Source organism: Girardinichthys multiradiatus, chromosome 1, assembly GCF_021462225.1.
Source record: "Girardinichthys multiradiatus isolate DD_20200921_A chromosome 1, DD_fGirMul_XY1, whole genome shotgun sequence".
In the NCBI taxonomy this organism is placed as follows: Eukaryota; Metazoa; Chordata; class Actinopteri; order Cyprinodontiformes; family Goodeidae; genus Girardinichthys; species Girardinichthys multiradiatus.
Window position 1 is genome coordinate 34690313 of NC_061794.1, and position 14731 is coordinate 34705043.

The window sequence follows — 14731 nt, forward strand, 5'->3', positions numbered from 1 at the left end:
AAAAAAAACACTAATGCTGAAACATTATTGCTATAATGCAAGATTTTAGTTATTTCCACCAAATACTGGAAAGGTTTTCCTCCAATCTGACTTTTACATTATTGATATTTTCTTGATTCTTAGTGTTATGGCCTTTAATAAACCTGTCAAACACATCTTGTGTTACTGTAAACCTAAACACCCTACCAGAAAACGGAAAAAAGCATGCTGCAATTTTATCAAAAAGGTGAATCAGGTTTCGGGTGGCCGACATCAGTTTTCAGTCTTGCTGGAAATAAAAAACAGCTTTACAAAAAATAATATCCCACTGGCATTTTTTTAAACGTAGGATTATTTCAACATTTATGGATATCTCTGTTGTTGCAGTTAATTAATACTTTAGTCCAATGAAGAAATATTAACAAATTACATTTCTTACAAGTTTTGAAAATGTCACTTTATTGACTCGTAGCATTCTGAAAGAACACTGACACAAGTTACATTTTTATGATCACAACATACAAATAAAACAACAATATAGTGATGTTATGGCTCTGTTAAAAACAAACAAAAAAAACTATTTTTGTACAAAGCGTTTCAAACTATTTCCTTCTACAAAATGCACAGAGTATATGATATACAACAAATAATTTACAGGGTGTAAGTCACAATCATACTACTATGACTATAGTAACAAAGTTGAACATAATTAACACAAAAACTGCATTTCTAGATCAATTAACCATTGCAGATTTCACCCATTTCTATGCTTGCGAGTCAAGCTGTAATAGAAATTAATTCTACCCTTTACAAAACAATCCATTAAAGAGGAGCTCTATTAAAGTGTCTTTCAGCCTTGGTGTCCTAAAGAGTACTTTGTTTTTTAATAAACACATGTCCAGTATTAAATCTATTTTAGCATTTTAATTACATTCTGTCTTCATACCCAACATTTATTTTATGTACAGGGGCTCCTCGTCCTTGCCCTCTTGCACGCCCTCTGAACCGATTATCCACTGCTCTGCCTCTAACCGTTCCCCTGTTCCTATTGAATGGGGGACCAAACTGTGGTGTTTTCATTAAGGAGCCATCATGACTCTTAATCATAGTATTTGGTAGTGGACATTCTGAAGGAGTGGGAAGTAAGGCACCTCTGTGTCTTTGTGGTTGCACAGGTTGCTGATTTTGTGAGCTATCAAAATCATGGAATGACTTTCCTTCTCTGTTTGGACCAGGACCTACAGGCCTATTGAACTGTGCTGGAGGTCTTTCACGAGTGCCATGGCCCTCTTGATGAGAACCTCTTCCCTCTCTGCCTATTGTTTGACCTTGATGCCTTTGTTCCCTTACCCTCCTATCTGGTACTCTTCTATCAGACTGAGGAAACTCTGAGTTTGTATCCCATCTACTATGTCTAAGATTTGAACCATTAGGTGACACTCCTCTTATTTCTGCATTGCTGGGCCCTTGTCTCATTATTGGACCTCTCCTTACTCTTCTGAATTCATGCCCAAATCCTTGAGCACCTGTTCCATGATCATCCATGTCTACGCTATGCCTTTCAGATCCTGATTCACCAAAGTTTAAAACTCTTCCATCTGACTCGGGACCTTCATCGTTCAAATTTCTGTAGCCTGGTTCCAGGCATCCTAAATCTGGGCCTCCTGGAGCCTCCATCTCAAAATGTCTCCTGTTTGGGATTGAATTTTTCAAATTGAAACCTCCCCTTTGAGCCCAGGGCATGCCACCATCATGGCCTCCAATATCCCCCTTAAAGTCCTGCTGTCCCCAGTCATTTTCCATGTTTATTTGTCTCTGCATAGCTGATCCTCGTCCTCTACCTCGGACTCGACCCCAGTTTTGTCCTCTATTGCATGGACCTCTATTCCCTCTCCCTCTGAAAAATACCCCAGAACCTGCTCTATTATGGTCCTTCCAATCAAGTTTTTCTCCTTCTCTATTAGGTCCAGGACATTCAATATCTGCATTGTCTTGAACAAACCCTGGACCTCCACAAGCAGGCCTATCCCAGTCATCTCCAGAAACAGAACACTGCACATTTTCACTATCCTGTGTGTCTCTCCATTCACTATAATCGTCATGCATTTGAGGCTCTTCACCCTGTTCATCAGGACAATCTTGGAAAGTCTCTAAACTCCCGTCGCCACTGTTGTCCCAGATATCCCCAGAAGATCCACCTCTGTCCAACTCCTCGAATCTTGGCCCTCTTCTCTCTGACCATTTCCCTTCAAAGGCACCACCCCTCCGACTAGGTGCAGAGCCATGGACATTTGGTCCCGGTCTTCTGATGTTTCTTCTCATTAGCCTTGAAGGTCTAAAATTTCGACCTCCTCTATCAGAATCTAAGATCTCGTAAGTAGGAAATTCTTGAACAGGTTCAGATTCAACCCAGTTATTTTGTCTTTCATATTCAAGACCCTCTGTATTTGCCCCTTCTTCCCTGGTACCTCGACCTCTACAATCAAGACCACCAGATTCTCTCCAGTCAGGTTTTCGGCTGTCCATACCTGGACATGGCCTTACAGGCATAGGTTCTCTAAAGCTTGGGCCCCTTGGGTTTTGTCTGTCAGGGACTGGGCCCTCATAATCTGGACCTGTACTTTCATTACATGGTCTCCAACAATATCGTGGACCCATCCCAACACTCTGCGCACCTCCTGCATCTATTCTGTTATGGTCCACTTCTTCAGGCTCTGCCATGTTCCTATCTGGCTGCACACCCTCCATATCTGAAGATGTTCTTCTTTGCTCAAAACACCTGAACTTTGAGCCTCTTGGATGGCTCCTGCTGTGTGCTTGTTTCATGTTTGGAGCTGCGTTTTCTGGCCAAGGGTCCCTCATGTTTGTGCCTTCTGGATATTCATCTTGAGGCCATATTCTTTCAGTACCTGGACCCCCTGGCCCTGTTCTGTTGAGTACTGAACCTGCCATATTGGAACCTGGACCCTGGAGATTGTGACCTCTTCTACTGTGTTCTGAGCCTTCCAAATTTAGACATGTACCTTCTGTTACCTGTCCCCTGAAGTGTGGTCCTTCCTGTTCACTATGAAGATTTGGACCTTCTAAACCTGGGAGAATAATTTCTTGTCCTTTTTCTATGCTTTCGGGCCTAGCACCCCCCAAATATGCTCCTTCTCTTTCAGGACCTGGTCCCCAATTTTCTGGCCCCCGAGCACCTCTCCTGTCAGAATTTTGGCTATCCATAGTATGACCTCTTATTTCATTTACAGGCCTTCTGAAATCTGGTCCTTCTGTCATTCTCCTGTCAATTTGTGGGCCACCCATCGTAGTACTTCTATTATTGGACCCTTGCTCACTAAAATTTGGATGTCCAGACATTCTGTCTGGCCCAAGACTTTCCACAGATAAGCATCTGCCTTCAGTACCCGGTCCTCGGAAAACTGGACCTCCACCTATACTCTGAGAATTAGTATTTTTCACAGAAAGGCTTCCTTTATCGTGCCCAGGTCCTCTTAATTCTAGATTTTCAGACCCTCTGGTGTATTGCTCAGCACACTCCATAGATACGCCTCTCCTTTCAGGCCCTCCTTTGAAGTTTGGACCTCCTGTTCCTCTCCATTCATTCCCAGGACCCTTCATATAGGGACCCCTTATGTCAATTCCTTGACCAGTGACATCTGGTCCTCTCCTTACAGGTACGTTTGTTTTTTCAAGTCTTTGTCCCATGAAATCTGGAGTCCCTAATCCTCTACTGTTATTCACAGGGTTCTCACTGTTGGGACCTATCCATTCAGGTCCCTGTCTGTTCAAATTGGGACCTGGTGGTTCTCTCCTGTCATGCACTGTCACATCACCATCAGGGTCTTTCTTTTCAGGCCTTTTTTCCATCATATCGGAACACACCGTTTGACTTGTGTCATTCCTTGTAAACTGGAACTCAGGATTTCTTATTTCAGTTCTAGCTCCCATAAAATCTCCCCTTCTTGGTCCCATAGCATCATACATGAAAGCTTGTTTGTTTGGACTTACTTCTTGATTTCTTTGTCCGTACTGAAAGTTTTGAGCACCTACGTTGTAAGAGCCCTGACTCTCCAAGTTTGACCCTCTTTTACCAAACTGATGGGCAATCCAATCATTTTGTGTAAATGTCCCTGCTCTGACTGGATCTGATACTTCCCTATTTAATCCTTTCTGAGCATCTCCACAGTCTGACTTTGGGGCATTTGAACCAGGATGTCTCTCAGGTGGACCAAGGACTTTGTTTTGACCAATGCGAAATGACCCTGGACCTCTCCAGTCTGGATTTGTAATGTCTGGCCTATTTCCACTTTCTTGACCTCCACTAAAGACTGCATCTCCTCTAAAGGATTGAGATTCCATTCTGCCAAGTGAATGTGTTTGATCTCTAAATCCAATAAGAGATGGACTCTGACCTGTTTCAATACCTATTCTTACATGAGACCCCAATGTCCCAGGATGTGAAATTGTGCCTTCAAACTGTGCACTCCCAAATGAAGTGTCCATTTTCATGATGCCTGACTTGCTGTCTGGGTTATTTGGCTGTGGTATTGACTCATCTGTTTTCAAAAAAGGTAAAGCTTTTCCGTAATAACTGACATTTTGCTCTGCCTGATCAACATGCCCACTTATATTTGGATTATTATGCAGCATAGCTGAGATAGAATCTTCTGACCCAGGCAGAGGTCTATCGGACAACTGGTTTCTAACAACTTGATTTGGGATCTCATTTTGTCTGCTTGATTTTGCCATTTCTGAATTTGACGCAATCTGCACAACATTTTGCTTTACACCAGGGTATGAACATATTACATCTTGGTTAATGCATTGCAAAGAAGAGTTTTCTGTTCCTTTCACCTGATTTCTTATTTCTGAGCCTCCTGAGACAGTCTGTGAATCAGTTATAATGGGGTTATGATTCTTTATCAAATTTAGCATTGAACCCGGAAGACATGTTGCTTGTTGCATTAAACGTCGCCCATGACCATCTTTGGGAGTATTCTGAATGCTTAGTGTAGGGCCCAAAACATTTGTCATCACATTTTGCATGTCAAGCCGTTTTTTGTCTGGTGCTATAAAGCCAATTCTCTTTTCCATTAGATCTGTATGTGTCAGTCGGTGTTCAGAATTTTTCATATCTGGAGTTGTATTTCCAGTATCTTGAAAACTTGTGCCAAGTTGAATACTGTGCACAACAGCATCTCTTTCTGGTCCTGATTCCTGAATATTTAGTCCCATTGGTAGATCAGTCTTAGCACAATCAACATCTTCAGTGATGGAAGGTTTTGAAAACTGTGGTTCTGGATCAGGGCTTTCAGGAGAATCTCGAAGAGGTGGATCAATTTCTCTCAGAGGAATTTTGCTTTCGAATTTGTCTTGAAACCATCTCTCTTGCAGAGATGGTTTGCTTTCCTGACTAGAAGAACTGCTGATTTGATTATCATATTGACTGGCTGATGGTTCTGAAATCTCAGTCTTTACATTCTGAATAAGTTCAAGTGAGTGTTTAACAGGCTTCTCAACAAGGTTACAATCTAACTTATGTTCATCTGGCTCACTTTTAATTCCAATAGCTGATTGCGATGATGGTGCTGTGATTGTCTTTAAAGTCTCAGGAGGATTACATGGACCACTTCTATGTTTCGATTTATCAATGACTTGTGAAGGGGATTCCCTGTGACGATTTGGTGAAAGGGAGGCAGAGTGTTTTCTTCTCGGGGAAGATGAGGACCTTCTCCGGCTGTGAGAATGTCTGCTAGTAGCATGGTCTTTCCGATGATGTCCCGGATATTCAGACAGATCTCTGGTTCTGTGTCTTGACCGGTCTCTTTCACTTCTTCTGTGTCTATCCTTGTCTCTATGTCTCCTAGAATGTGAATGAGAACGCCTCTGTGACCTTCTTGATGGGCTTCTGTGGTCCCTTTCTCGATGACTCCGTCTTTTAGGTGGTGACCTTCGCCTTCTGCTGTGGTGTGAATTTGGAGAGGCAGCTTTTGCCCCAACACCAACCTCAGTCCTAGATGAAGCATCACTCGTTTTTGTACTTCCTCCTTTAAACACATCATCTTGGATTTCATCAAAAAGTGACTCATCTTCAGGGTCATAAGCTACATCGGAGTCCTCAATTTCTCCAGCAGAGGAATATTTCTCACATTCCTTTACATTTTCTTGTGCTCCCATTTGCTGTGTCAGAGTATTTGTGGTATCTTTCACATTATCACTGACCGTTGTGTGTCCTAGCTTAACCGTTTCTGGCTTCACAACGGAATTATCCTCAACTGCTGTATTGTTGCTGACCTTGTCAGGTTTATCTACAGGCTTCGACTCTGTTGGTATTACACCACCCTGCACAGTTGGCAGCTGGCTGAGTGGCAGTTCTTTGGTAGGAGGAGACATTAATGTATCAGAAACAGAAAAGTGAGCCATAAACATACCCACAGCCTCTCTCTGTTGACGTAGCACCTCTTCCTGCTCTTTTAACTGTTGCTTTTGCTCTTCAATTTGCTTATTAAGTTCCTCAAGCATCCGCTGTTGTTCACTCAGAGTTGCAGCAGAAACAACTACAGCGCCCGTAGGAAGTTTTGACATTACTGAAGATCGGTTAGACTTAAGCGTTGTTGGAGTAGAATCGGAAACTGGTGTCGGGAATGATGGAGTATCTGCACTTTGGGTTGGAATGGGGGGCTTCGTTACTGCAGCATCACCTTGAAATACCTCAAAGATAGTTTCATCTTCTGGATCATAGGCCACATCATCTTCCACCAAGCCTATTAATGCAGAGTCGTCTGTCTTATTATTGTCTGTGATATGTGGAGTAAAACGTTTGTAACCCTTTGAGGGATCATATTCTTCTTCGGGGTCATAGGGTCTGTCAAGGTCATCTTCCTTTTCTTCTTCTTTTTCCACCTTTTTAATTTTTGATTTCTGTCCATATTGCTGGACTATTGGATCAACCATAGATCCAGATACTTTAGAGAACAATGGTTTCTTTATAGCGCTTTCTGCTGTTTTTGGGGAATTTCCATCAGGTGACGCTGTTGGGTTAGACTCTTTTCCCTTAAACAATGTCTTTAAAATAGTCTGTAATGGGGTCTTGTTGCTGGATGATGGTGTAGCATTCTTGCCTGAGTTGTTAACAGATGTGGTCTCAGTGGCAGCAATGGATGAGACAGAAGGAGTTGCTTTAACGGAATTCAAGAGGGAAGGTGTGTTAACTGAGCCACAAGAGGAAGAGTCCGATGGCGATCCAACGCAGGGTGGTGAACCAGGAAAGGAGGAACTACCAGCAGTCTCTGGATCATATGGTTTGAATATTTCCAGCTTGTCAGAACCATAAAGGACTGGTGGTTTTGGGATCCACATAGGGTCTTTGGACATGTTAATTTTGAGTTTCTTCTCTTCAGTTTCCAGGGGCAAGCTCCCTGGACGCTTTAACTTCTGGACAATTGCTAGGCCCAAAAGAAGATTGGGTCGGTTCTTTTCAAGGCCTGAAAAACAAACAAACATTCTAAGTCATTTTACTTAAATACAAATTAAAAACTCATAATGTGGATCAGAAATATAATGACCAATAATTGACGAGTCTAGCATAGGTATACTTGTATTAATGTTGACTAAAAATCACTTCTAAAGCCATCACTAAACTGCTCATAGTGTTTTTGCACCAGATATCTACATTTTAGTTGAATTCAGGATACTTAAAACATGTAACAGATGAAAATGTAAACATAGAAGAGTTGATATTAGAGACGCACCTATGAGTTGTGTAATTTTTGCTTTATTGGCCCTAATGGGTAATAGGCAGGTCCAACATTGAAAAATCTTTCTGTCCTTTATTTAAACTAAGAACTCTCACCATTTTTGGTGTTTAAAAAATCTAACTCATCAATAAAAATCCAAAAAAGGTTAAGGAAAATGGGGGTGATCTTATAATTCCTTCATTTTCTACTACCTCTGTCGATGAACCTGTAGTACATTTCTTTCCCTTTTATATGTTAAGTAGAAAGAAAATCGGAAGCTATCAGAAATGAATCAGTGGATCAGACTTCAAAGAAAACCAGGAATCAGAATTGGCCAGGAAAAGCCTGATCAGTGTAACTCTAGTTGATATAAAAAACTGCTTTTAAAATTAGGGTGAAATTGAACATCACTCAAAAAAAATAAGACACAAAAGGTGTATCATTTGTACCTGGACCTTCAAAAGGTTGTAGTATAGATGGGATCGATTCATTTGCAGCAAGAGGAACAAGATATACATCTTTGATGGAACGGCTGATGTTGGCAACCACACCAAAACGACCTCTGCTGCTGAAGTAGGAAAAAAGGGACACATAGGCCACCTCTTCCTCCTCTGTTGCAGGGTGAAACCGGATCACACACAACTCCTAAATGAAAAAAAGGCCAACAGAAGGCTAAGTAAAAAACTGATACATCTTCAACATTATCTTGCAAGGTGCAAATATTAATACAAAACATATCTTCCTTACCTTTGTAACCGAGGTCTTGAGTTTTTCAACATAGTCCCACACAGTTTCAGGTAAGATTCGCCCCCCAATCTGTATGGTATCAGGCAAATCCTACGCAACACACAGAGAAGCAATGTTTTTCAACAATTTGCTCTATGACTGAGCCAGATGTTCTTGGCACAGCTCAGCTAACATTAAACACTATTGTGCATTACTATACCGCTTTAAGATTTTCAGCAGGTCCGGAAACCAGATATCCCTTCGTCACAAACTTAGCCACCGTGAACATGTTTAGAAAGCCTTTCCACAGTATACACTGCTTAGCTAGGAACTGTGTTGTATCACCATCTGCTGGGGTTTGAGAGACTATGGCTCTGAAACACAAATAATAGCACAATAAAAATGAAATCCCCATATCTCTTCCCAACGAGACTGAAACATTAAAACTAAATTTAGAATTTATACTTTCAGAGCTCTTTAAGTACCTGGAGGATGCACCATAAAGTCTTGGATCAGCAGAGGAGGATGGTTTCATTAAGATGGATTTGGGTAATGCTTTCGTTGGTGATAGTGAAGGTGGTGAAGCTGAGCTGGAGGCCGGGGTGCCTTTTATAGTTGTGTAAGGGGCTGCTTGTTTGTTAATGCTGTTACTGAGACCGAAGTTGCCCCCTGAGGAAGCAGGGAATCTGTTTGCTGCTGTTCGAGGATCACGTCTTGTAATGGTTACAGTGGAGACGGTGGGAATCACAACCGGTGTATACGATCTCTTTGGTGGAGGCACTGTGGATCCCTCTGGAGTTGGAGAGGCAGGGGACTCCATGATAGGGGAGGCAGGAGACTCTAATATTGGGGAGGCAGGAGAATCCATCACCGGGGAAGCAGGAGATTCAACAATTGTCAACTTTGGAGAATCAATATCAATTTGGAACGATGGCTCCATCAGTGAAGATGTGGGATAATCCATTTCAGGTGTGTCAGGTGGTGCCAACAGAGGAGACTCATCTCCTCTAGGCTTCTTCCAAGATGGCTCAGTTTTATCTCTTGATGTAGAAATCCTTGTTTTTTTCTTCGCAGGTTCTTCATCTTCTCCAGCTTGCATCTGGCCTTTGAAAATGAATAAGAAATTGTTTTAACAGTAATATGCTTTACGCAGGCTTTTTACATGCTTTATTTAAGATAATGATATCATTTAGACTACGCAGACAATATTTTCAGCTTTTAAATTTAGATAGTAACACAGGTTGTTCTTTTAAGACCTAACCCCTTAAGAATACATTGTCTAGGGATTGTTTTGATTACAACTAGTACAAACGATTATATCTTTCCAATTTTGTCTCCTCCGCTCCATATTAAAAACAACTGATCATACATTTGTTTTGGCAATCTACAACCCAAAATATATTAGAAAATATTGGAAAATTGTGTTGAATTATTTAAGACTTTAAACCTTTTGTATAATGCTGAACTTTTTCTAGTTATGCTGCTACAGGCCACAGCAGCCGAGATATTTTTCATACAGAGGTTACATTAAACTGTATTTCACCTTCACCATTTTGACTGTTTAAAAGATCAAAATCGGCCCTGTAACGTTTGTTTCAATTATAGAGATGCACTGACTAATCATCCACAAATCAGAATTGGCCATTTTTCCCTTGATCGACTCCGATAGGTGATCGCACAGTCTGATGCAGAAGTTTAGATTTTTTTTCTTTTCATCAAGTGCATCAAAATTAATAACTCCCACCATTTTCAGCCAATAAATGAATAAGCCAGTAGCATGCACTATAATGGATTATTTTAAGTTTAATAAAAAATAAATAGATATCATCTCTATCTGATGGATTTAAATGTACTATTGGATTTAAAAGAATTTGGCAGTACTAAAGTACTATCAATCAAAGAACCTGCAGCCCATTTTTCTCTTTTATGTGTTCCGGTTCAAAGGGGGAAAAGAATTGGTAAAATTCAGGACTGGCAGGTTAGACATTAAAGATAGAAAAGCATGATTGGTGCATATGTATTTTCCTCTGGTTGTAAATAGGGCTTTTCTTTAACTTTCAATACCCTCATCATCTACCAAGCTTCAGTTTTTTAACAAAAAAAAAGTTGATTTCTTTTAATACACCAATTAGTTTAAACAGTTTATCTACTTCTATCATGATCAAATCTCTCATCTCTGATTTTCCTCTCCTTCCCCGTTTGAAAATAATCAGTTAAACAAAAAACAACAAAAAAATCAAAACAGCTTTCACTGCTACTTTGAAAACAAAGCTGAGGACTCACTAGCCTCTTGAGGCCTAGCTGCTTGTAGTTTAAAGATCTGACAAGAATACACTACAGTCAAAGACAAAAACAAACCTGCAGATCACAGACTTTTAAGGTATAACAGCAGTTGAATAAATTAATAAAAGATTTCTTTTGAATTTACCTGTGCATATTTTGCATTTCAGGTCAAAGAGGTGAGCTTTGTGTTCGGATGTTGTATCCTTAAGCATGCAGGAAAGAATATCTGGCATCTTTTTGTTTTTGCTTGGTTGGATAACTCTCGCCTTGGAAGGTTGTGCTGGAAGAACTTTTACCTGTTCCTAGGAATTTAATGGAAAATAAAAATACAAAGTAAGTATAACAAAAAGATTAGTGGGTCCATCAGTAGAGAGGGTACAAACCGTGCTCTCAGGCTTTCTTTCGGGTCTAGCAGGATTCAAACTGCGCAAATCAATCTTCACAGCTTCAGGCCTAGGCATATTTGTCCTCTTAGCAGCTTCAACTTTAACCTTCACAATCAGAAACAGTAACATAAGCCCATCAGAAAAAGTTCTGAATTGTCTTAAAAGATTGATCAGTTTTTGTTTCTAGATATTCTCTACCGGAGTTGTTTCCTTAACAGTTGGCTCAGGGGCCTTAGTAGCCTGCATGTCCTTTTGGGTCATTCTGACCAGTCTGAAGGGACCAATCTCTCCATTAACAACCCGATACAACAAGCCCTAAAAGAGATTAGGAAAAGGAATATCAATTTGATTTCACCAGGAAAGAATAAAATCAATCTGTTGTATGATGATTCACATTGGACATAGAGTGGTGAGAAATATAATTAAATATAAGCAAGTTCAGTAAAAAGTCAACCAACCTTATTTCTTGGGTCTTTTAGGTTGAACATTATAGTTCTATACTTGTTCATGTATTTGCTGTCTGTATTGCGGAATATATCAAACATTTCCTTCTCAATGCCAGCGACAAGTTTCACGACTTCGCTCTCAGGCATCTCCAGATCTTGACAATCAGTCACCCTAATGAAATGAAAAACACATCTCCAATCAAATTACACACTAACATGAAAATACAGAAGCACTGTGTGAAAAAAGGGCTGTTAACAACATGATTTTAATGGTCGTACAGCCACCTTTAGTAGGAATAGCAACAGGTGTAGCTCAAGAAATTATATCACCAAACAACTATTTTATTAATGGTTTTCAAAAAATGAAACTCATACAAGTTAATTACACCCACCACAGGACGCTAAACTAGCATCCAACTATATTTATGGAAAACTGAGTGGAAGTCAACTCAAGTTTATTTATATAGCGCTTTTCATCAACAAGGAACTCAACGGAAAAGTGTAGTAATAAAAAATGTGCACAAGCAACAGGGATAACCACAGCCTTGAGAGAAAAACTTGAAGAGCCCGGGGATGATTCACAAGACTTTGGACTGGTAAGTTTTATTATTAAAACATATATTGCTTTCAATGATATTCTAATTTACTTAAATGCACCTGTATGTTCTAAATAATCTTTTTAAACCATTATTGAGGAATTTTGGTTTACTCTTGTTTACAACAGTGGACTTCTTCTAAGGTTGTAGTCACTTAATTTCAGTATCCAATTAAAACATTCAGCAATGATTTATTTTTTATACCTTCCAAACCAAAAAACTGAAGGATTAAAGCAAAACGAACCCAAACTGTACACAGACTGAGGTTTTAACGTGAGCCTCTGAAACCGTTCTCACCTCTTGAACAGGATGGTGGTGAGGGAGCGCTGGATGCTCTGTCGGACCTGGTTATTGGGCTGAGAGGGTCTGGAGGACGGAGCACTGGGTGCTGGAGGCACGAGCAGATTACGGGTTTCATTCAGCAGAGTGGGAACTGAAGACACTTTCTGGGACGCCTGGCTGGATGGAGACTGAGATACCGGCTGTTTCTTTGGTATAACATATGTGGTCTTTTTGACGATTAAGGCACCCATCTCAAGATGTCGAACAGTGGAAATGGGTGGAGCTTGTGTGGCTGCAGGTTGATCAGATTTTTCAGGTGTTGGTGGGGTGGAGGCACCTTCTTCTGCATTTTGCTGATTAGACACATTACTACTTTCAGGTTCTTTTTCCTGAGACAGATTCTGTAATGGTGGTTCCTCCGTTACAGGCTGAGAAAGCAGAGGAGCATCTGCTGAGGGCTCCTCTGGACATTGTTTTAGAGGAGATATGGTCTCAATATCACTTTCTGACTTCTCACTGGTCTCATCAGCTGTTAGAAATAAGGAAAAAGAAAAGTATGGTATTCTATGAATATGAAAAAGAAAACAGATGTGCAATTAGTCACCAATTAATACTTATTCATCTTTTTGATTTTTGTCAAGTCTGTTATATCTATTCTGTATACTACAGCAGGTAGTATGAATATTTGATTAAAATGAACATTACATATTAACAAATGACCAACATTTGGACTTTTCCTCTAATTCTAGCACTTCAAAAGTGTGACTGAAGCAAAAAATGGGTTCTGGCCTGGAGAAGGCACCAGATCTCACAGATCGTTGTAATAAATGTTTTTTTCTCTTTTCACAGAACAGTATTTACATGCATCTGTGTATGCAGCATATTTTCTTGAAAATAATTTTCAAAGGTTTTTCTGGACTTGTGTGCATAAGAGGATCTGGTTCTGTTTTAGTGCAGTTCCTCTTAGAGGTAATTTGTGATCTGCTTTTCAGCCTCATTTAGAACATAGATTCCCTGAGGCTTTCTGAACTATTTTTCTTTTAAATTATATTATATACAACTAAGAATAAATACTAGACTGGAATGCACCATTTGCATCCTCTGCATAAGATGTTTTCACCTGACCCTCACCTAATTGTCAATCTTAATAATTTCCTTGATTTATGTCATTAAGATGTTCAGCTAGGTAGCATTTCACAGCTTTTACTTATTTTAGCATATTCTGTCAACATTTACAACAACTACAATATGAGCAAACACTTTTCTTTAATGAGAGGTTATTAAATGCTGTACATTTTCAAACAAAATAAGTTTAAAGTCGAAATAAGCAAAAGACAATCCAATTAGATGATGCAATAAAGACACAGAAAATTTGAAGAATATTTTCTGATCATGTGCACTTTAAAGATAAAACATTTTGTTGAGGAAGAATGACTAAATTTCTGTTCACTCCTGAATAATTAAATTACTTTATACATTTGCAGTAGAAAATAACAGATCCATTTCTTGAGTTTTTTTCCTTTTTGTAATTTTGCATATATTTCAAGGCTGCCATGTCTTAATGTGTAATTGTCTATTCATGTTAAGATGTTTAAAAATGTTTTATGTTTTACATTTTTATATTTAATTACTTTTATTTTCAGAACTTTTAATAAAATGTGCAACTCTTCATAGAAAACAGCCTTATAAAACTATGAATTTGTAACACTGATTTTAATGCCTCAGTGCTAAAACACAGGAAGGCAACTTGATTAAAAATAAAATTAGCGTTTTGTCTTTTGTACATATATCCACAGTTTTGAGGGTGTACTTAGTTGTTTTCCAAACTGTTGTATTTTTGTTTCATCTTTGTTTAATCAGTGATGACACAATGGAATACCTGGTAAAGATCAGATCGTTTATAAAATCAGACCTAAGAATTAACCGAGGGTGTACTTTCTTTTTTATTTCACTTTATTTCTCTGCCAAAATGTGCTGTTGATAAAACCTCTGTGAATAAATTCACTGTAATAGTTAAACTCCATGTGTCTAATCCAGTGACCAATGCATAAATATTATTAGTAATGATACAAAGAATGGCCAAAACCTTTTTGGAGAACTCAAAAGCAATTGTTTCCCGCACTTTTTTCCATTATTCATCTTGCAAAAGGACATACTTCAACACTAAAATTACAGTAAGTACTCTTGGTATTTTATACAACTGCTAATGGTTAGCTGAAATGTAACATTCTGCATCCTCGGGTTTCTTAGTTCATCCAAATGTATTCAGGGATTACATGTTTACAACACAATCT

General features: G+C 39.4%; 1 protein-coding gene across 2 annotated transcripts in view; it reads right to left on the reverse strand.

The window, feature by feature from the left end:
* Nucleotides 1–414: 414 nt before the first annotated feature.
* The window catches only part of si:ch73-181d5.4, a 29721-nt gene continuing 15404 nt past the window's right edge, over nt 415–14731 (reverse strand). For both annotated transcript variants that reach the window (XM_047366169.1, XM_047366178.1), the window contains 10 exons: nt 12453–12966; nt 11572–11731; nt 11312–11428; nt 11111–11218; nt 10873–11029; nt 8930–9548; nt 8665–8818; nt 8466–8555; nt 8168–8363; nt 415–7466 (listed from right to left, as the gene is read on the reverse strand). In XM_047366169.1, coding sequence (XP_047222125.1) covers nt 907–7466; nt 8168–8363; nt 8466–8555; nt 8665–8818; nt 8930–9548; nt 10873–11029; nt 11111–11218; nt 11312–11428; nt 11572–11731; nt 12453–12966 — 8675 coding nt within the window. In that variant the 3' untranslated portion in view covers nt 415–906. The remainder of the gene's footprint in view (nt 7467–8167; nt 8364–8465; nt 8556–8664; nt 8819–8929; nt 9549–10872; nt 11030–11110; nt 11219–11311; nt 11429–11571; nt 11732–12452; nt 12967–14731) is intronic.